This window comes from Heterodontus francisci, chromosome 2 (genome assembly GCF_036365525.1).
Source record: "Heterodontus francisci isolate sHetFra1 chromosome 2, sHetFra1.hap1, whole genome shotgun sequence".
Lineage (NCBI taxonomy): Eukaryota > Metazoa > Chordata > Chondrichthyes > Heterodontiformes > Heterodontidae > Heterodontus > Heterodontus francisci.
The window spans coordinates 160,303,499-160,324,867 of record NC_090372.1 but is presented as its reverse complement, the minus strand read 5'-3'; the positions used below and the strand labels follow the sequence as shown (position 1 = coordinate 160,324,867).

Below are 21,369 nucleotides of genomic sequence, written 5' to 3'. Positions count from 1 at the left end.
GTATTTAAATTCAGTTTAAAAATCTGGAAATAAAAAGTCGGTACTGGTAAAAGTGAAGTTGTTGGATTGTCATAAGAAACTCAACTGGTTCACGAAAGTCCTTTAGGGGAGGAAACCTGTCATCCTTACCGGGTCTTGTCACTTTGTGACTCCAATGCCACATGGAATCAACATGGTTGATTCTTAATTCCCTTCTTCAGTTTTATCAAAGCACCAGAAATAACATCCACTTCCCAATAATGACTTTTTAAAAAATGACAACATAAGCAGCCCTTATTATTACATCTTCAATCAAGGAGTTCCATTGCAGTATCTACAGAAATCTTCACAGTTGACACCTGAGGTCTAAAAGTAAGTTCTGACATTTTATCAAATAAATGTGAGCACAAATGTTCTAATAAAATGTTACTCTTTAGCTGTACAGATGTAAATTTTTGCCTTGTACATTCCCGTTTGCTTTCTAAGACTGTAAATAGACATTTAACATTTGAAAAATGTATCTTTGCAAAATTAATTTAGGATATGTTTATCTTGAAATGGTATTAAGTGTTATTTTCTAATTTTTTTTTTTAAGGATACATTTGAGGGAGTAGTCAAGTTTGAAGATGTTAACTTTAACTATCCTACTCGCCCTGATGTGAAAGTGTTACAAGGTTTGACCATTTCAGTTGGGAAGGGACAAACCTTGGCTCTCGTGGGCAGTAGTGGCTGTGGGAAAAGCACCACTGTTCAGTTGCTGGAGAGGTACTATGACCCACTACATGGAAAAGTGGTAGGTGATTTACTCTTTTACAACAGAATCAGCATTTTGACTACTTATTTTGTTTAACCAACATAATCATCTATGTTTTCACAAATTGAAGGACAGTCCGGATAATGGAAACTTTGGTCTTGATTTTTCTTAGAATTATCACTTATTTATGGGCAATTTTGGTATTGTACACTGACTAAAACGGGACAGTCAGACCTACCACCTTAAATTCACCTACAAAAAAAGTTGTTGGCATTTTCCGTCCCAGAGTCTCCCCATTCCCCTTTAACACTTGAATCTGCCCCATCATATTTAAATGGAGTTGGGTTGCTGTGCCCAATTTTACCAATGAACTTCCAAACCAACTTAATACCACCACTGTATAAGTGGCTGAATGAGCAGCGCAGTGGTATCCCTGAGATGAATACTGCATTGAAAAGACCATTTTGTTTGCTATAGATGAAGGTTTGTGTTGCTTTGCCTGCATATAGGTTATGGATATTTAGTGCTTTGGAGGGTCTGTCAGCACATTTCCTGCCTTATTTAGTCAGCCCTGCAGAAAGTGCATTTTTGTGCTAGGGACATGAATCTCTCAATGGGAAGCTCTTTTCCTGACTTTTGACGAAGAAAAAGGATATGGAAGATATTAGATTTGGAAGTATTTCATGTGAGAAATCACAAAGGATATTTGTATTTTACACGCAGGTACCTGCTGGTATTTTTATACACTAATGGGATGTGAGCATCGCTTGCAAAGCCAGCATTTGTTGCCCATTCCTATTTGCCCTTGTGAAGGTGGTGTTGAGCTGTCTAGGGTTTACGGAGCAAGACGGTCTTATTTAGGTTCCTTTGCGTTTACTGCCTCTAAAGGCTCTCTGTTCCGCCCAGAGGTAACTGAGGAGATTGATCAGCTGCTGGCTGAAGACCTGCAGCCCACTTCTACCAGGAGAACAGCATTGTCTGAAACAGTCAAAGTCACCACTGTCTTGAATTTCTTTAAGACTGAATCCTCCCAGACAGCATCTGGTGACCTTAAAGTCAGACAGCACATCATTATTGTATAGAGAAGGCCACTGATGTTATCTTTAAGTGGACCATGCAGTCAATTTCCTTCTCAGTGGAACCAGATTAATAAAGAGAGAGAGCCAATCAGTTTTACTGACTGGGACAGTTCTCACAGGGACAATGAGCAACATATGTGGCACTCAGAGCTCCATATGAGAATTTCAGTGCTGATTCACTGCAGGCACTTTGCTAAAAGTATTCAAGTGAGGCCTGAGCAAGAAAATCAACATAATCAACCCAAAGAACTTTGGACACCAAAACTGTCCCCAGTGCCTTGACTTGCCTTGACCAACCTATTAAACCTCTCCCTGCACTATGTGGCAATTCTTGGGATGGTGGAAATTGCACTAACCGATTCAGGAGCTGCCTTCCATGGGAGCTGTCCTCGGTCCCCAAGGGTCTTTCCCTTCTAGCCCTTACTTAAGCCATTTGGCCTCCTTTGAGGCAGTTGTTCGACACTGCTGTACCACTCTTTTTCCCTTCCTCTGAACAGCAATAATGCAGTGGTATTACCACTCCTTTCCCACCCCACAAACATAATTAGGGCCCCAGGTGGAGAAACTGGTGATACTGACAATGTCATGCGGACAGGAGGAAGTTCTGTTCTGCCACTAACCTTCCAATCAGAAGAAGATCCAGCCCTTTGTCTCCAGATTAATCATTTCTCTTGACTTTATCAAGTAACTTTACAAGTGAATTCTTTATTCATTCATGGTATGTGAGCATCGTTGGCAAGGCCAGCATTTATTCCCCATTACTAATTGCCCTTGAGAAGGTGGTGAGCTGCCTTCTTGAATCACTGCAGTCCATGTGGTGTAGGTACAGCTACAGTGTTGTCAGGGAGAGAGTTCCAGAATTTCGACCCAGCAATGATGAAGAAATAGCAAGGTATTTCCAAGTCAGGATGGTGTGTGACTTGGAGGGGAGCATGCAAGTGTTGGTGTTCCCGTTGGGCCTGTTGACCTTGTCCTTCTAGGCAGCAGAGATCGCGGGGTTTTGAAGGTGCTATCTTCCTTTATGCTAGGTATGACTCTAGCCAGTGGACAAATTTCCCCTGATTCCCATCAACTTCAATTTTGCTGGGTCTCCCTGAAGCCATACTGAATCAAATATTGCCATGATGTCAAGGGCTGTTGCTAACCATCAAACTGACAATGTGGAAAATTGCCCAGGTATGTCCTGTCCACAAAAAACTGAGCAAATCCAATCGGCCAATTACAGTCCCATCAGTCTACTCTCAATCATCAGCAAAGTGATGGAAATTGTCATCGATAGTGTTACTGCTGACCAATAACCTGCTCACCGATAGTCCAGGTTCCGCCTGGACCATTTGGCTCCAGACCGCATTACAGCAGCCAATCTCACCTCACCTCTGGAATTCAGCCCTTTTGTCCATGTCTGAACCAAGCTGTAATGAGGTTTGGAGCCGTTTAGTCCTGCCAGAACTGTGATGGAGTCTCCGGTTTGCAAGACCAATGGAGGAGCATGTGCGGACTGTTGTCTGAACAGATGATTTGTTGAATTCTGACAGGTACATTGACTCTGGTTTCAAGGCTTTTTTTTAGACAGTCCCTAACTTAAAAGTGAATCTAAAATTTTCAGGATTCTGGGAAGTCAGAACTGATTGGAACCAGATAAGACAGAATTATTTGACCAGAGGTATGTGACTAAGCTATCCAAATTCAGATTGCAAGATTGCAGAATTGAAACAGGCTGCAGGCTGTTGGGCAGATGAGCTGCAGAGTGAGAAAGCTGAATCTGGGAGTTCACCACCAGAAAGTACGAGTTGTTGCAGCTGTTTTCGGTTACTTAAGGTAATACCAGTAGAACAATGCCATCAAGGCTGTCGTGAACTGAACTAAGGAAGTTCCAGAATGGGTCACAGTTTTGATGACTACCATACTTGTGAAGTTTGGGAGTGCAGGGGAACTGCTGTCGGATGAAAATCAGCGACTACATTTTGGAAGGTGTGATCAGGAGATCTGCCTGAAAAAGTTCAGAGTTCTGAAGAACCTTGTGGCTCTAATTGGTGCCACATATGCTGAGGGAATTTCCCAGTAAATCCATGAGATCTATCTTTTTGGTATCTGATAATTAATGTGTAATCTGTAAATTGTATATTGACCATGATTTGACTCTTAATTCATGTTGATTTTGATTTGATTATTAAAGTAAAATTTATAAAAATTAAATATTGTCCATTTTTTAATTGGAGCCAATCGGTAAATTTGCTCTTTTTGTTTGTTGATCTCCACGGAGATCATAACTGAACCTAAACTGAACATCGGTGAACAGGTTATTGGTGAGTAAGTGCCGCTTGATAGCACTGTCAATGACACCTTCCTTCACTTTGCTAATGATTGAGAGTACACTGATGGGGTGGTAATTGGTCAGATTGGATTTGTTCAACTTTTTATGGACAGGACGTACCTGGGCAATTTTCGACATTATCCGCCTGATGCCAATGTTGTTGTGGACCAGCTTGGTTAGAGGAGCAGCTAGTCTTCAACACTCGGGATGTGATCAGGGTCCATAGCTTTTTCAGTATCCAGTGCATTCAACGTTTCTTGATATCACATGGAGTGAATCGAATTGGCTAAAGACTAGCTTCTGTGAGGGTGGGGCCTCAGGAGGAGGCTGAGGTGGATCATCCACTCTGCACTTCTGGCTGAAGGTGGTTGCAAACACTTCAGCCTTGTCTTTTGCACTGACCTGCTGGATTCCGCCATCATTTGAGGATGGGGATATTCATAGCGTCCCCTCCTTCCATTAGTTGTGTAATTGTCCACCACCGTTCATGACTGGATGCGACAGGATTGCAGAGCTTTGAGCTAATCCATTTTTTGTGGGATCGCTTAGCTCTGTCTTTAGCATGCATGTCGTTCTGTGTTGTAGCTTCACCAGGTTGGCTCCTAAGTTTTAGATATGCCTAATGCTGCTCCTGGCATGCTCTTCTGCATTCTTCTTTGAACCAGGGTTGGTCCCCTGGCTTGATAGTAATGGTGGAGTGAGAAATATGCCAGGCCTTGAGGGGTTACAGATTGTGGTGGAATACAATTCTGCTGATGTTGATGTAGTTCTGAGCTGCTAAATCTGTTCTGAATCTATCCCATTTAGCACAGTGGTAGTGTCAAACAGCATGTTGGAGAGTGTTAAGATGGAACTTTGTTTCCATAAGGATTGTGTTGATCACTCTCATCAATACTGTCATAGGCAGATGCATCTGTGATAGGTAGATTGGTGAGAACAAGGTCAAGCAGGTTTCTCCCTTGTGTTGGTTCTCTCACCACCTGCCGCAGGCAGAGTCTGGCTGATATGACCTTCAGGTCTCGGCCAGCTCAGTCGATAGAAGTGTACTGAGCCACTCTTGGTGATAGACATTGAAACCCCCACCCAAAGTACACACCAAATAGTGCAATGCATTTGAAGTTATAGCACATCAATTTTACTGTTGTGCCTGCCTTTTTAAGAGTTTTTCATATACTTGAGAATGCTGAACTTAAAATGCGCTGTGGAAAGGTTTAGTTTTTTTTTTACAATGTTTTCATTTGAGATGCAGTGGTTCATAAAATTCAGACTGATGCATTAAAAATGTGAAAAGTTTTAAGAAGTTGATACTGATGTTTGTGAAACACTGACAGCAAATGCTTGTGCGTGTTAACAATACACTTTAAAGCTGATAAGCTAAATGACCCAGGAAATGAGCAGTGGCAGGGGGAGTGTTTATATATTCTTATACAAAAGAGGAGATAGTGATATTCTTCCTCTGTTTCCCCTGACATTTGAAAATATTCGTTCTCACACTTAGAAAATCTGCATTTTCAAAATAAATTTATTTTTTTACAAAATTACAGAACTACTACACATTACAGCACTAGAAATGCATATCTCAAAGGCAGATGCAGCACCACAAATATTTTGAAAAACCTCTTTTTTGTCATTTATTCCTTAAAATCCTATTTCTTAAGGTCATGTCAATATATGTACAGTTTAACTACCACATGGGTGGGTTCACTGATTTCATTTTCACAGAAAGGTGAACCAAAGTACAGAATTCAAACCTATGTGAGAAAAACACAGTTTGACATTTTCAATTACTGGAAGCCAATGGCTCTGATCATAGTTCATCACTCATAGATCCTGCACTGACAGCATCCACATAGTTGCCCATATAGTGGATTATCTTGTTCTGCTTTCTCAATGAGGGTAATATGAAAACGAGTGCACAGTGGCGCAGTGGTTGGCACCGCAGCCTCACAGCTCCAGCGACCCGCGTTCGGTTCTGGGTACTGCCTGTGCAGAGTTTGCAAGTTCTCCTGTAACCATGTGGGTTTCTACCAGGTGCTCCGGTTTCCTCCCACAGCCAAAGACTTGCAGGTTGATAGGTAAATTGGCCATTGTAAATTGCCCCTAGTGCAGGTAGATGGTAGGAGAATTGTGGGGATGTTGTAAGGAATATGGGATTAATGTAGGATTAGTATAAATGGGTGGTTGATGGTCGGCACAGACTCGGTGGGCTGAAGGGCCTGTTTCAGTGCTGTATCTCTCTATCTATGACTCTATGTGTTAATTTGCAAAGAGTATAAAAAAAACTATAAAGCCAATTTTTGAAGTGTGATCAATCGGTATTTGCAATAGTATAATTCAAAACTATGCCTGTAGGAAGTGTCTGTTAATATTGTCAAAGGACACAGACATGAGAAAGTTATTAACAGTCTTTCTTGTTGCCATCATGTGATGAGCATTAATATTCACTACCATATGTAGACGTGAGGTTGTTGCGCAGGAACTACTCCCATGATCATCTTTCAATCTGCCAGCATCCGGTCTACAATGTACATCTGCTTCAATTCTTTCTTCATTTTTTTCTTTTGGGCCTCCTTATCTCGAGAGACAATGGATACGCGCCTGGAGGTGGTCAGTGGTTTGTGAAGCAGCGCCTGGAGTGGCTATAAAGGCCAATTCTGGAGTGACAGGCTCTTCCACAGGTGCTGCAGAGAAATTTGTTTGTTGGGGCTGTTGCACAGTTGGCTCTCCCCTTGCGCCTCTGTCTTTTTTCCTGCCAACTACTAAGTCTCTTCGACTCGCCACAATTTAGCCCTGTCTTTATGGCTGCCCGCCAGCTCTGGCGAATGCTGGCAACTGACTCCCACGACTTGTGATCAATGTCACACGATTTCATGTCGCGTTTGCAGACGTCTTTATAACGGAGACATGGACGGCCGGTGGGTCTGATACCAGTGGCGAGCTCGCTGTACAATGTGTCTTTGGGGATCCTGCCATCTTCCATGCGGCTCACATGGCCAAGCCATCTCAAGCGCCGCTGACTCAGTAGTGTGTATAAGCTGGGGGTGTTGGCCGCTTCAAGGACTTCTGTGTTGGAGATATAGTCCTGCCACCTGATGCCAAGTATTCTCCGAAGGCAGCGAAGATGGAATGAATTGAGACGTCGCTCTTGGCTGGCATACGTTGTCCAGGCCTCGCTGCCGTAGAGCAAGGTACTGAGGTACTGCTTCAATGGCACAAGGTAAAGCACTAATTATTGAAATCATTTTTCTCCAGCTTTTAGATGGGCACAATTTGAAAGACCTCAATGTTCAGTGGGCTCGGGCACAGATTGGCATTGTGTCCCAAGAACCTGTTCTGTTTGACTGCAGTATTGCTGAGAATATTGCCTATGGGGACAACAACAGGGCCGTGTCCCAGGAGGAGGTAGAGGCTGCAGCCAAAGCAGCAAACATACATTCCTTTATTGAAACACTCCCTGAGGTAAGTTTCTGCATGGTTGCACTCAGTATAATCATGTAGCAGCTCAGTAATAAATCCTGGAAAGAATAGCTTGTTTACACCAAAGTGCTGGTGAGAGAAGCACATGTTGACTGTAAGACCAGCTGCTTATTGTAGAGGTTGATAACTTCATGAGATTCAGGGCCAAGCCAAAAAAAAAGTACTTTCATTCAATGGATCAGTGGGGTAAATGATATCCCCGATTCAAGGAATTATCTGTATTTCCTTATTTTATTCCTTTCCAATAGTTTTGCTGACCTTATGGGCTGAATCTTCCTGGTTGGGTTGCAATCCCGACGTCGTTCTCAATTTTGGGTTGGAAACCTGGAAGTGGCCATGGCGGGGTCACGATCTTCTCAGAGGCAGCCAATTAAGAAGTCATCTCCAGGAGCCTTGTCCAATTAATGACAGCGGACAGACCAGGGAAGCAGGAACCTTGTCTGGCCGGCAGCGCCAACAACGTTCCTCCAGTTAGCACATTAATGGACTTAATTGCTGCCTGCCACTGCTGAGCAGATAGAGCCAGCCGCGTTGAACTTGCCTCCGGCAAGATCGCTTAGACGTGGGAACGGGTCAGGTCGTCGATCCAACGCGTTATTCTGTAGCTTTGTTGCCGGTCCCACCTCCTAACGTGCCTCTGTGAGACCAGGAAAATTCAGCCCCATAAGTGGTCAGGGAAGAAACTGTATTCCTTCTGTTGTAATACATTGTAATGTTACATGCTGTAGCATGCCTAGTGTTGTAAAATAGGTTATCACTTTTAGCAGTGCCACAGTATTAAGTACATTAGTCTAATTCTGCAGTAGTGCCACTTTACACGTACAAAAATGAAGTTATTCATGATTTTGTAAATCAGGACCTATTCAATCCTAAGGCTTAATGTCAATAAATATTTGAACACTAGACACAGAAGCTGCAAATAAATAATCTATACAAATGACATAAAATGCAGTATTTGTTAAAATGCTAATTTTATTTATTTTACACAATTTATTTAGAAATACAATACATGTGTAGGAGACAAAGGTACCCAGCTGTCGGGGGGTCAGAAACAGCGTGTTGCCATTGCCCGAGCATTAGTCCGAAACCCCAAGATCCTCCTCCTAGATGAAGCTACATCAGCACTGGATACGGAAAGTGAAATGGTAAGGCTGCAGCTGTTAGTCATGTTGTCTTGTGCGACATGTTTGCAGGCAAAGCCATTATAACTTAGAAATGTTCAAGAGGCAACAAAGGGGTAAATTAATGGATAGAAAACTGTGGGAGCTGTGCATGTCCCTATTCCATATTCCATGATCTGCACCGAGCATGCAAAGCTCTGGGCTGGGAGAACTAAGGATGGAAATTTACTCCTAAGTATTTCTGCAGAGAAAAGGATTGTAGCGAAAAGTTAGATAGGCAAGGTCGGTCTATGAAAAGAGACAGAGTATGAGATAAAGGGGTAGCTCTGGGTTTATTTAATGATGAACAATGTAGAGAAATGTTTCTACTACTTGAAGATTCTGGGACCTTTGCCATTTTTTCATCATAAACATAGGGCTGAAATTTACCAACTCGCTTCAAAGATGGCAGCGCACATGCGCAGGATTTACTCCACAGAGCCACTGCGATATAATACGCGGCAGCTTATTTACATGGCCAGGGCGGGCATTCCGTTCCCAGCAACAGCATCCGGCACCATTTTTGAAGAGCCTCCAGCCCTTCAATGTAATTTGAATTTTTTAAAAAACCTGATTATAAAAAACTGAATAAAATTATCATGACCCTCTCCGCCCCCGCCCCCCCCCCACCCCACAATGGCTTTAAAATGTATTACTTGCCCTCTTTCCCACCCCCCCAAAAAAAACCTATCTTGCGATCCTGACCTCCTGCCCAAAGTTAATGAACTATGAACTTTATCCATTTCCAGCGCTCCCTAGACCAATCGAAAAGGTTTGACCACGCCACCCCCCCCCCCCACCCTGAAAACATGCACATACTGTAAATGTAGAGGGCAACAAAATTGATCACACTTAAAAATGGATCTGTGGGAAATGAACCGCATGTTCAATGGATGGTTCCAAGGTGCATCTAATACTGGACCTTGGGCTTTATTATCAAACCCACAAGCTGCGGACACTTAAAAGGCATCCCCAGGCAGTTCACTGGGAAGAAACTTTGAAGATAAGTCCTGAAAGGGAAAGTGGGACGGCAGTGATCGGGAATGGGGGAGTAGCAGTGTCTAAGATTGGGGAGAATACCGCTGGCCGGAATCTTGGAAGGTAGTGGTAGCCAGAATTGGGCACGGTGGTGCTGGCAATGGGGGCTTTGAGATCACAATCGGAATGGGAGGCGAGCAGTGGACAGCAATTGCATGCTATTTTAATGCTGGGTATTTTTAAGAAATGCTTTTTGGTGGCGGCCTGCAGTAACATGTTAGGCTGCATATAGACCTGCTTTTCCTGAATGCAACCAATGCAAACAGGACAACTCAATATTACAGAGAGAACCGTAAACAGACATTAGGCCCCTTATTTACTTCGCAAAGAGCCTAACTCCTGATTCAGGCATTTTCAGGACACCTTTTTCTTTTGGCCCATGCCAATAAGGCGGATGGCACACTTCTAGCATGTAATGAGCATGCGCTTCCTGCCTGCCATATTGCGCACTTAGATGCCCATGTAGCACCAAGAAATAGCTGCAGTGCCTTTTAATTTCTAGGCCAATGTATTTGAGAAAGTAAAGAAATTTTAAGAACAGGAAATAGCCACTTGGCCTAATTAGTTTGCCACTTTTTGACTAAGCTCAAATTGTGATTGAGGCCATCTAAGTCAGACCATCGCCCACTTATTGAACTCTTGCCCTGAGAGATTCATTCCTGGTGGCAACACAACCATTCACATTGCATCAGCTGAAGCCATTGAATGGATTATTAACCTCGGCATCAAACAATAACTGCTTCTGCACCATATAAATATATATGTTAATTTTATGCCTTACAGCCTTCTTTGGCATATCGCTTAATCTTTGTCATTCCAGAAACGCATCTAATGATTTCTGGCAGCCACTTGTACTGTTTGCTTTAGTCCATGCCTTATAATCTACGCCATAGTTTAATTACCCATTGCTTGAAATTGTCATGTAAATGCATTGGAGGTGGTTGAGGAAGTTTACTAGATTGATACCTGGAATGAGCAGGTTTTCTTATGAGGAAAGGTTGGACAGTCTGGGCTTGTTTTCACTGGAGTTTAGAAGAGTGAGCAGAGACTTGATTGAAGTTTATAAGATCCTGAACAGTCTTAACGAAGTGGATGCGGAGAAGATGGTTCCTCCTGTGGGTGAATCCAGAACTAGAGGGCACTGTTTTAAAATTAGGGGATGCCCTTTTAGGACAGGGATGAGCAGAAATTTTTTTCTCTCAGAGGGCTGTGCGACTTTGGAACTCTCTGCCTCAGGTGGTGGTGGAGGTAGGGACATTAAATATTTTTAAGGCAGAGGTAGATAGATTCTTGTTAATTAAGGAAAGCCAGCATGGATTTTTAAGGGAAAATCGTGTCTAACTAAATTGCTGGAGTTTTTTGAGGAAGTAACAGAGAGGGTTGATGAGGGCAATGTTGTTGATGTGGTGTACATGGACTTTCAAAAGGCATTTGATACAGTGCCACACAACAGACTTGTGAGCAAACTTGTAGCTCATGGAATAAAAGGGGTGGTAGCAATATGGATATGAAATTGGCTGAGTGACAGGAAACAAAGAGTAGTGGTTAATGGATGTTTTTCGGGCTGGAGAAAGGTTTGTAGTGGAGTTCCCCAGGGATCAGTGTTGGGACACTTGCTTTTCCTGATATATATTAATGACCTAGACCTTGGTGTACAGGGCATAATTGCAAAGCTTGCAGATGATACAAAACTTGGAAGCATTGTGAACTGTGAGGAGGATAGTGTAGAAGTTCAAAAGGACATAGACAAGTTTGTGGAATGGGCAGACAGGTGGCAGATGAAGTTCAATGCAGAGAAATGTGAAGTGATTCATTTTGGTAGGAAGAACATGGAAAGACAATACAGAATAAAGGGTAGAATTCTAAAGGGGGTGCAGGAGCAGAGGGACCTAGGTGTATATGTGCATAAGTCATTGAAGGTGGCAGGACAGATTGAGAGAGCAGTTACTAAAGCATACAGTATCCTGGGCTTTATTAATAGGGGCATAAGAGTACAAGAGCAAGGAAGTTATGTTGAACTTTTATAAGAACTGGTTCAGCCTTAGCTGGAGTATTGTGTTCAATTCTGGGCGTCACACTTGAGGAAAGACATGAGGGCATTGGAGAGAGTACAGAAAAGATTCATGAGAATGGTTCCAGGGATGAGGAATTTCAGTTATGAAGATAGTTTGGAGAAGTTAGAACTGTTTTCCTTGGAGAAGAGAAAGCCGAGAGGTGATTTGATAGAGGTATTCAAAATCATGAGGGGTCTGGACAGAATAGATAGAGAGAAACTGTTTCCACTCATGAAAGGATTGAGAATGAGAGGGCACAGATTTAAAGTATTTGGTAAGAGAAGCAAAAATGACATGAGGAAAAATGTTTTCACGCAGCCGAGTGGTTAAGGCCTGGAATGCACTGCCTGAGAACGTGGTGGAGGCAGGTTCAATTGAAACATTCAAAAGGGAATTAGACAGTTACATGAAAAAGAAGAATGTGCAGGGTTATGGGGACAAGGCAGGGGAATGGAACTGAGGGAGTTGTTCTTTCAGAGAGCCGGTGCGAACACGATAGGCTGAATGGCCTCCTTCTGCACTGTAACGAATCTGTGATTGTTAGGCAAATGAATCAAGGGTTATTGTGGGGAGATGGGAGCGTGGAATTCGAAACACAAACAAATCAGCCATGATCTTATTGAATGGCGGAGCAGGCTCGAGGGGCCGAATGGCCTACTTCTGCTAATTCGTACGTTATGCCTGAAATTTTTATGTACTCCTAACTTTTAAATTTATGTCCCCTACTTTTTGAACCCTTCTTCAATGTAAACTTATCTGGATGAATTTTATCAATCATGTTCTTAATTCTAAAAACTTCTGTCAGTCATCTCATAATGTATTTTCCATCCAGAATAAGCCCAGTTTTCTTGAATTCAATTTTCTTAGTTCAGTGGAAGGGTTCATACACAACACTACCTATCTGTTCTCTCCTCAGATACTGCCTGAGCTGCTGAGTGTTTCCAGTGCTGTTTGTCTTTCTAATTTTCTTGACCTTTCCTCATGACTTGCTTTAGAATCATAGAAAGTTACAGCATGGAAGGAGGCCTTTTGGCCCATTGTGTCCATGCCAGCCGCCAAGTTGCCATCTAGCCTAATCCCACTTTCTAGTTCTTGGTCCACAACCTTGTAGGTTATGGCGCTTCAAGGGCATATCCAAGTACTTTTTAAATGTTATGAGGGTTTCTGCCTCTATTACCCTTTTAGGCAGTGAGTTCCAAATCCCCACCACCCTCTGTGAAAATATTCCCTTCAAATCCTCTCTAAACCTCCTAGCTCTTACCCTAAATCTATGCTCCCTGGTTACGGACCCCTTAACCATGGGGAATAGGGCCTTCCTGTCCACTCTATCTACACCCCTCGTAACTTTATGCATTTCAAATAGGTCTCCCCTCAGCCTCCTCTGTTCCTAAGAAAACCCTAGCCTATCCAGTCTTTCCTCATAACTAAAATTCTCCAGTCCAGGCAATATCCTTGTAAATCCCCTCTGTACCTCTCTAATGCTATCACATCTTTCCTATAGTGCAGTCTAACTAGTGTTTAATACAGTTCCAGCATAATCTCCCTGCTCTTATATTCGATGCCTTGGCAAGTATCCCGTATGCCTCCTTGACCTCCTTATCTACCTGTCCAGCCATCTTCAGGGATCTGTGGGCATGAACTTCAAGGTCCCTCTGTTCCTCTATACTTCTCAGTATCCTACCATTTGTTGTGTATTCCCTTGCCTTGTTAGCCTTCCCCAAATGCATTACCTCACACTTCTCCAGATTGAACTCCATTTGCCAATGTTCCGCCCACCTGACTAGTCCATTGATATCTTCCTGCAGTTTATAGCTTTCTTCTTTCTTCCTCATTTAAACCACACAGCCAATTTTTGTATCATCTGCACACTTTTAATCATACCCCCTACTTTCAAGTCCAGATCATTGATATATACCACTAAAAGCAAGCAATCTAGTACTGAGCCCTACGGAATCCCACTGGAAACAACCTTCCAGCCACAAAAATATCCATCAATCATTACCCTTTGCTTCCTGCCTCTGAGCCAATTTTGAATCCAACTTGCCACTTTGCCTTGGACCCCATGTGCTTTTACTTTTGTGACCAATCTGTCATGTGGACCTTATCAGAAGCCTTGCTAAAATCCATATAGACTACATCAAATGCACTTCCCTCAACAAGCCTCCTTGATACCTCCTCAAAAATTTCAATCATGTTAGTCAGACAATACTTTCCCTTAACAAATCTGTGCTGACTGTCTTTGATTAATCCATGTCTTTCTAAATGAAGATTTATCCTGTCACTTAGAATTTTTTCCAATAATTTTCCCACCACCGAGGTTAAGCTGACTGCCTGTAATTATTCTGTCTATCCCTTTCTCCCCTTTAAAACAAGGGTACAACATTAGCTATCCTCCAGTTCTCTGGCACCACACCTGTAGCCGGAGAGAATTGGAAAATGCTGTTCAGAGACTCCGCTATTTCCTCTTACTTCCCATAGCAGCCTAGGATACATTTTGTCTGGTCCTGGGGATTTATCCACTTTTAAAGACATTAATTCCTCTCTCACTATGTTAATTACATCTAAATTTTCACACTCTCCTCCCTGATTACAATGTCTGTATTGTCCCTCTCATTTGTGAACACAGAGGCAAAGTATTCATTAAGAACCATACCAGCATCCTCCATCTCCACATACAGGTTATCCTTATGATCCCTAATAAGCCCTACTCCTTCTTTAGTTATCCTCTTGCTCTTTATGTATTTATTAAAGACATCTTTGGGTTTTCCTTGATTTTGCTTGCCAATATTTTTTCACACCCTCTCTTTGCTTTCCTAATTTCCTTTTTAATTTCACCCCTACACTTTTTGTACTCCTCTAGGTTTTCTGCAATATAGAGCCCTCGGTATCTGTCATAAGCTTCCCTTTTTTTTTCTTGATCCTCTTCTTTAAGCCCCTTGACAGGTTTTGGATTTGTTAGTCCCACCCTTTGTCTCTAAGGAAATATACTTGCTCTGAACCCTCACTATCTCCTCCTTGAATGCCTTCCACTGATGTGGTACTGATTTACCTTCAAGTAGCTGTTTCCAGTCCACTTTAGCTAAATTACATCTCAGCTTAGTAAAATTAGCTTTTCCCCAATTGAGAACTTTTATTCCTGGTCCATCTTTGTCCTTTTCCATAGCTACCCTAAATCTAACTGAATTATGATCACTTCCACCAAAGTGCTCCCCAGTTGATACCCTTCCACTTGTCTAGCTTCATTCCCTAAAACTAAGTCTTGAACCACCCCCTCTCTTGGGCTTGCTCCATACTAGCTAAAAAAAAAATGTTCTCCTGAGTGCATTTTAAGAACTCTGCTCCCTCTGTGCCTTTCACACTAATTCTATCCCAGTTAATATTAGGTTAGTTTAAATCCCCCACTATTACTGACTTTTACTTTTTTACTTCTCAGAGATTTACTTACATAATTGCTCTTCTAACTCTTTCTGACTGTTTGGGGTTCTATACTACATTGTCAGTAGTGTGATTGCCTGTTTTTTATTCTTCAATTCAACCATATGGCCTCATTTGATCCTTCTACTATATCATCCCTCCTCACAGCTATAATGGTTTCTTTAATCAATATTGCAACCCCTCCCCCCCCCCCCCCCCCCACTTTTTTGGTCCCCCTCTCTATCGCGTCTGAAAACTCAGAATGTTGAGCTGCCTTTCTTTCAGCTGCCTCAGTAATAGCTACATCACACTCGCACACGGCAATCTGTGCTCTCAGCTCACCCTCCTTATTCCCTAGACTTCTTGCATTGAAGTACATACCATTTAGTATTGCCAAACTCCCTTGGTGTTTATTTTCTAGCCTTTGTTTCCTTTGCCTTCCAAACACTTTTATTAATTTCTGCCTTCCATCTCCAACTTTTCTTTTCTCTCTTCTGAATCTATTCTCTGGTTCTAATCCTCCTGCCAAGCTAGTTTAAACCCTCCTCAACAGCAATAGCAAAACCCCCTGCAAGAATATTGGCCCCGGTCCTGTTGAGGTGAAAACCGTTCATCCCGTACAGATCCTGCCTCCCCCAGAAGCGTCGCCAGTGCCTCAGGAATCTAAAGCCCTCCCTCTTGCACCATCTCTCCAGCCACATATTCATCAGCTCTATCTTCTTATTTCTGTACCCACTACACAGAGCACCAGGAGTAGTCCAGTGATAACTACCTTTGATATCCTGCTTTTCAATCTCTCTCCTAGCTCCCTGAACTCTGTCTTCAGGACATCATCCCTCTTCTGCTGTACCATTGTTACCAATATGGACCATGAGCTCTGGCTGTTCACTCTCTCCACTCAGAATGCCCTAGAGTCACTCAGTGAGACCTTTGACCCTGGCACCAGGAAGGAACATACCATCCTAGAGTAATGTCTGCATAAGCACTGGTCTGTTCCCCTCACTATAGAAACCCTGACCACTATTGCTTTCCCACTCTTCTTCCTTCCCCCACTGTGCAGGTCTGCCACCCATTGTGCCATGGGCTTTCGTCTGCCTGCACTCCTCAGAGGAACCATCATTCCCATCAGTACCCAGAACTAATTACTGGTTGGAAAGCAAGATGCACTCGCGGGATCCCTGCCTTGCCTGCCTGGTCCTCCTTGTCTGCCTGGTCCTCCTTGTCCTTCTGGCAGTCACCTATTCCCTCTTTGCATGCACATTTTTAAACTGCAGGGTGACCACCTCCAGAAATTTGCTATCCAGAAAGCTCTCAGCCTCAGGAATGCTCCATTTTGACTCCAGCCACCACTCAAACTGCGAAACACGGAGCTCAAGCTACTCTAACTGGTAGCACTTACTGCACATGTGGTCGTCCAGACCATGAGAAGCATCCAGGATTTCCCACGTGGGACAGGATGCACATTCTACAGAGCCGAGGTTCCCTATCATGCCTTTAATTTCTGGACTGTTATCCGGAAACACTTACCAGCTACTCACCAGGCTCCTTCCCCGGTTGGAACATCAGTATTGCTGTTTTGCAGACGTTGCTTTTGTTGTCAGAGATTTCACTGGAGGCGCTCTCCTGCGCTTTAACTCCTTGGTTGCTGCACTCAGTCTCCACCCAGGTCTGCCACCGCTGCTGCTGTCAGTGAGTCTCTCTGTAATATAGGTAAATGCTTCCTGGCTCACCAAATTAATACCTCTAGACTTCAGGTCTCACTGTCTCCCCTTCTCTCACTCGGACCACTCCTTGTTTTGTAAAAGACTAGAACTGCGCCTTGTCCCTCATTGCGCCGTATTCCCTTACTCACCAAATTCTCCGAGTTAAGTACTGTGTCAAAGCAGTATTCCATTAAGCTTGACTTTGTGCTACTTTGTGCCGATGATATTCTGTTCCTCTGCCAATGCAGTTGCTACCCTGCCAAGGGGGCAATAAAATCTTTCTGGGACAGAACCCAATACCTGGGCACTCTTCAGCTGCACTTTTCACTTTCTTTAGTAGGAGGGCATCCTAGCTGTACCACTATTAACAAGAGCACCAGCCATGCAGGTTAGTTTGGAAACCGCTGTTCTCATAAGAACATAAGAGACAGGGGCAGGAATAAACCATTTGGCTCCTCGAGCGTGCTTTGCCATTTAATAAGTTCATGGTTGATCTTCAATCTCAACTCCGCTTTCCCAACTAATTCCAGATCCCTGAGTCTCTTAGAGCCCATAAATCTGTTTATGTCAGCCTTGAATATACTCAATGACTGAGCAGCTACAGCATTCTGGGGTAGAGAATTCCAAAGATTCACAATCTGAGTGAAGTAATTTCTCCTCATGTCAGTCCAAAATGGCTGTCCCTTAATCCTGAGACTATGCCCCCTAGTTCTAGACTCTCAAGCCAGGGGAAACAACCTCCCAGCACCAAACCTGTCATTTTATGTGCTTAATGAGGTCAACTGCCACCCTTCTAAACTCCAGATAGGCCCAATTTACTCAGCCTCCCATCGTAGGACAACCCTCTCATTCCAGGACTCAATCTAGTGAACCTTCGTTGCACCTTCTCTAAGGAAAGTATATTCTTCCCTAGTTAGAGATCAAAACTGGCCACAGTACTCCAGGTGTGGTCTCACCAAAACCCCTGTACAATTGCAGCAGGACTTCCTTACTCTTGTACTCCAACCCCCTTGAACATTTGCCTTCCTAATTGCTTGCTGTACTTGCCTGTTAACTTTGTGTTTCTTGTGCAAGTATGCACAAATCCTTCTGAACTCCAACATTTAATAGTTTCTCACCACTTTAAAAGTATTCAATTTTTCTATTCTTCCTATCAAAGTGAATAACCTCACATTTCCCCACATTATGGGCTGAATTTTACTGGCTCCTCGACGCTGTGGGTCGCGGCACAGGGGCCAGTAAAATTCTGCGGGCAGAGACCCGCCTCGACCTGCAACGTCGAGAAGGGCTGGCCGCATATTGCTCGTGGTGGGGGGACCTCGGTGTGGCCCCCACAGCCTGGTGATGGGCCCTACATCTCCATATGCACATTGCCAATAAATGTATGCAATATAACTTACCTGCTGTCCCACGCCGATTTTACAGCCGCCGTTCGGCCTTCGCGCACCTTCGGAACTCCGCATGGAGTTCCAAGGCGAGAACCTGGTGGGGAGGGTGGAGGAATAGAATTTTCAGGGTGGGAGGGGTGGAGGAGCGGGGAAAACAATTTTTATTGGATGTGGGGATGGTGGGAAGGGGTTGAAGGGCAAAAGATTGAAGGTTGAGGGGGGAAAGTTTGAGTATTTGAAAAATCAATTGATGGTCATTTCAGGCACATAAAGGATTTCAGGCAATCCTTTATCCATGCCCACAATCCTTATCATATGCAATGACCTTTTTTGTGGCACCTTATTGAATGCTTTTTGAAAATCCAAATATACTACATCCCCTGGGCCCCCTTTCTCTGCCCTGCTTGTTACATCCTCAAAAAACTCCAACAGATTTGTCAAACACAATTTTCCTTTCGTAAAACCCATGGTGACTTGGCCTAATTATATTTTGATTTTCTAAGTGCCCATTACCACCCCCTTAATAATGGATTCCAACATTTTTCTGATGACTGATGTCACACTCAGTGTTTTCTCTCTCCCTCCTTTTTTGAATAGCTGTGCTATATTTGCTACCTTTTAATCTACTGACACTGTTCTAGAATCTAGGGACTTTTGGAAGATCATAGCCAATTAATCCACTATCTCTGCAGGCACCTCTTTTAGAACCCAAGGATGTAGGCCTTGAGACTGTCAGGATTTGTCAGTTTTCAGCCCCATTAATTTCCCCAGTACTTTTCTCTGCTAGTATTAGTTGATTTAAGTTCCTCACTTTCATTAGCCCCTTGGTTCTTCCTTTATTCTGGAATGTTATTTGTAGTGGAAGGATGGAGGATGTACAAGAAGTTAGACTCAGAGGATAGAAAGCAATGGGTTGGAATGTAGCATTGGAGATGGTTGCACAAATAATGTGGGGGCGAGTCATAGTGGGACTTGTAAACTAGGTTAAGAATTTTCAATACCATTTTCTCAAGGAGTCAGTGAAGTTTGGTGAAGATAGGAGTGATGGGCAAGGACTTACTGCAGGTTTTTGGAATTGGGAGTGAAGTTCAAAGGGCCAGCAAAGAGGATGTTGGGCATAAATCCTTTTCCAGATTTAGATGTTTCCAATTTTGGTTATGCCGTAGATGTGACCTAATTTTTAAACTTGCATTCCATACTAACTGGCTGATAGACATATAATTGCTAAGTTATCAATTTTAATAAAAATTGGTCAGATATTTTTTTCAAAATCTGAATATGGTCAATATAATTCATCAAACTGTTCATGTGGCTTATTTTATCACTTCATCCATTTTAACAGGTTGTCCAAGAGGCGCTGGACAAAGCAAGAGAGGGTCGTACCTGTATTGTAATAGCTCATCGCCTGTCTACCATCCAGAATGCCAATAAAATAGCAGTGTTTAAAAATGGACGGATTGCAGAGGAAGGAACACACCACCAGCTTCTTGCTAACCAATCTGTTTACTACAACCTGGTTACTGCACAAATGGGACGAAACTGAGTGATTTAAGGGGAAAAATTAAATAACCACAATGCAATCATTTAAAAAGTATCATTTGTCATTTCATTGCAATTCCTGATAAATAGCAGTAACAGCATCTTGTATTTGTATAGTACTTTAACATAGTAAAAATGCCATAAGGTGATTTCAGCTAATTGCACCTTCATCGACACAGTGCAGATTACTTTCTCAATTTGTATATTTCCCAAAGAATTGAAGTGAACTTGGTTACGTAGTTGTAAATCAAACCTGTTTGATCTGTTAAAAAATGTGAAATATGTGGAGTGAAAAACAGCAATGTGCCTACTCCCAAAATTCCTGGGTAGATATATACCTCATAAAAAAACTTAACATATGTGCAAGCGTCTTGCCAGATACAGAGAAAGACAACGAATCACAAGTATAATGGGGGAGTGAGAAAAGAGAGCAAGAGCCATAAATAGGACAAAACAAATTAAATGCACAAAGGCTACACAAGAAGAATGGCAACAACAACTTATATTTATGTAGCGCCTTTAATGCAATAAAATAACCCAAAATGCTTCACAGAGGCATTATAAAACAAAATATGATACCGAGCCACGTAAGGAGATAACTAGATGACCAAAAGCTTGGTGAAAGAGATAGGATTCAAGGAGGAAAGTGAAGTAGAGAGGATTAGGGCTCGACAGCTGAAGGCACAGCCACCAATGGTGGAGCGATTAAAATCGGGGATTCTCAAGAGGCCAGTATTAGACGAGCACAGATATATAGGAGATTTGTCGGGCTGGAGATTGCAGGGTTGAGGAGGGCTAGGCTAAGGAGGGATCTGAAAACAAGGATGAGAATTTTAAAATCAAGATAGTGCTTAAATAAGAACCAGTGTAGGTCAGCGAGCACGGGTGATGGGAGAATGGGATTTGATGCGAGTTAAAGCATGGGCAGCAGAGTTTTAGATGACCTCAGGTTTACACTGGATAGAATGGGGAGGTCAGCCAGGTGTGCATTAGAATAGCCAGGTCTGGAGGTAACAAAGGCATAGGTGACGATAGTAGATGAGCTGAGGCAGGAGTGAAGTCAGGTGATATAGAGGTGAAAATAGGTGGTTTTAGTGATGGCATAGATATGTGATTGAACACCTTTCTGGGGGTCAAATATGACATAGGATGAAATACCAAAGATAAATGCATGGAAAGAAAGTGAGGCCACCACAAATGCACACGAATTAAAACAGTAAACCATAGAAGCAGAGGGATAGGAATAGGTGTATGCCATTTCACCCCTCTAGCCCTTTCCACCATTCAATTAGATGATGGCTGTTCTCTACCTCAACTCTATTTACCTGCTCCATATCCCTTGATACCCTTACCTCATAAAACATTATTGAGCTCCACTCCAACATGGCATGTTCTCTTATAATAAAAGCAAAATACTGCAGATGCTGGAAATCTGAAACAAAAACAAGAAATGCTGGAATCACTCAGCAG

The 21,369-nt window shown here is 42.8% G+C and overlaps 1 protein-coding gene across 2 annotated transcripts in view; it reads left to right on the top strand.

The window, feature by feature from the left end:
• Window positions 1-21,369, top strand: part of abcb4 (ATP-binding cassette, sub-family B (MDR/TAP), member 4) — a 164,885-nt gene extending 143,516 nt beyond the window's left edge. For both annotated transcript variants that reach the window (XM_068012986.1, XM_068012982.1), the window contains 4 exons: window positions 575-772; window positions 7,379-7,585; window positions 8,602-8,748; window positions 19,703-21,369. In XM_068012986.1, the coding sequence (XP_067869087.1) occupies window positions 575-772; window positions 7,379-7,585; window positions 8,602-8,748; window positions 19,703-19,903 (753 nt within the window). In that variant the 3' untranslated portion in view covers window positions 19,904-21,369. The remainder of the gene's footprint in view (window positions 1-574; window positions 773-7,378; window positions 7,586-8,601; window positions 8,749-19,702) is intronic.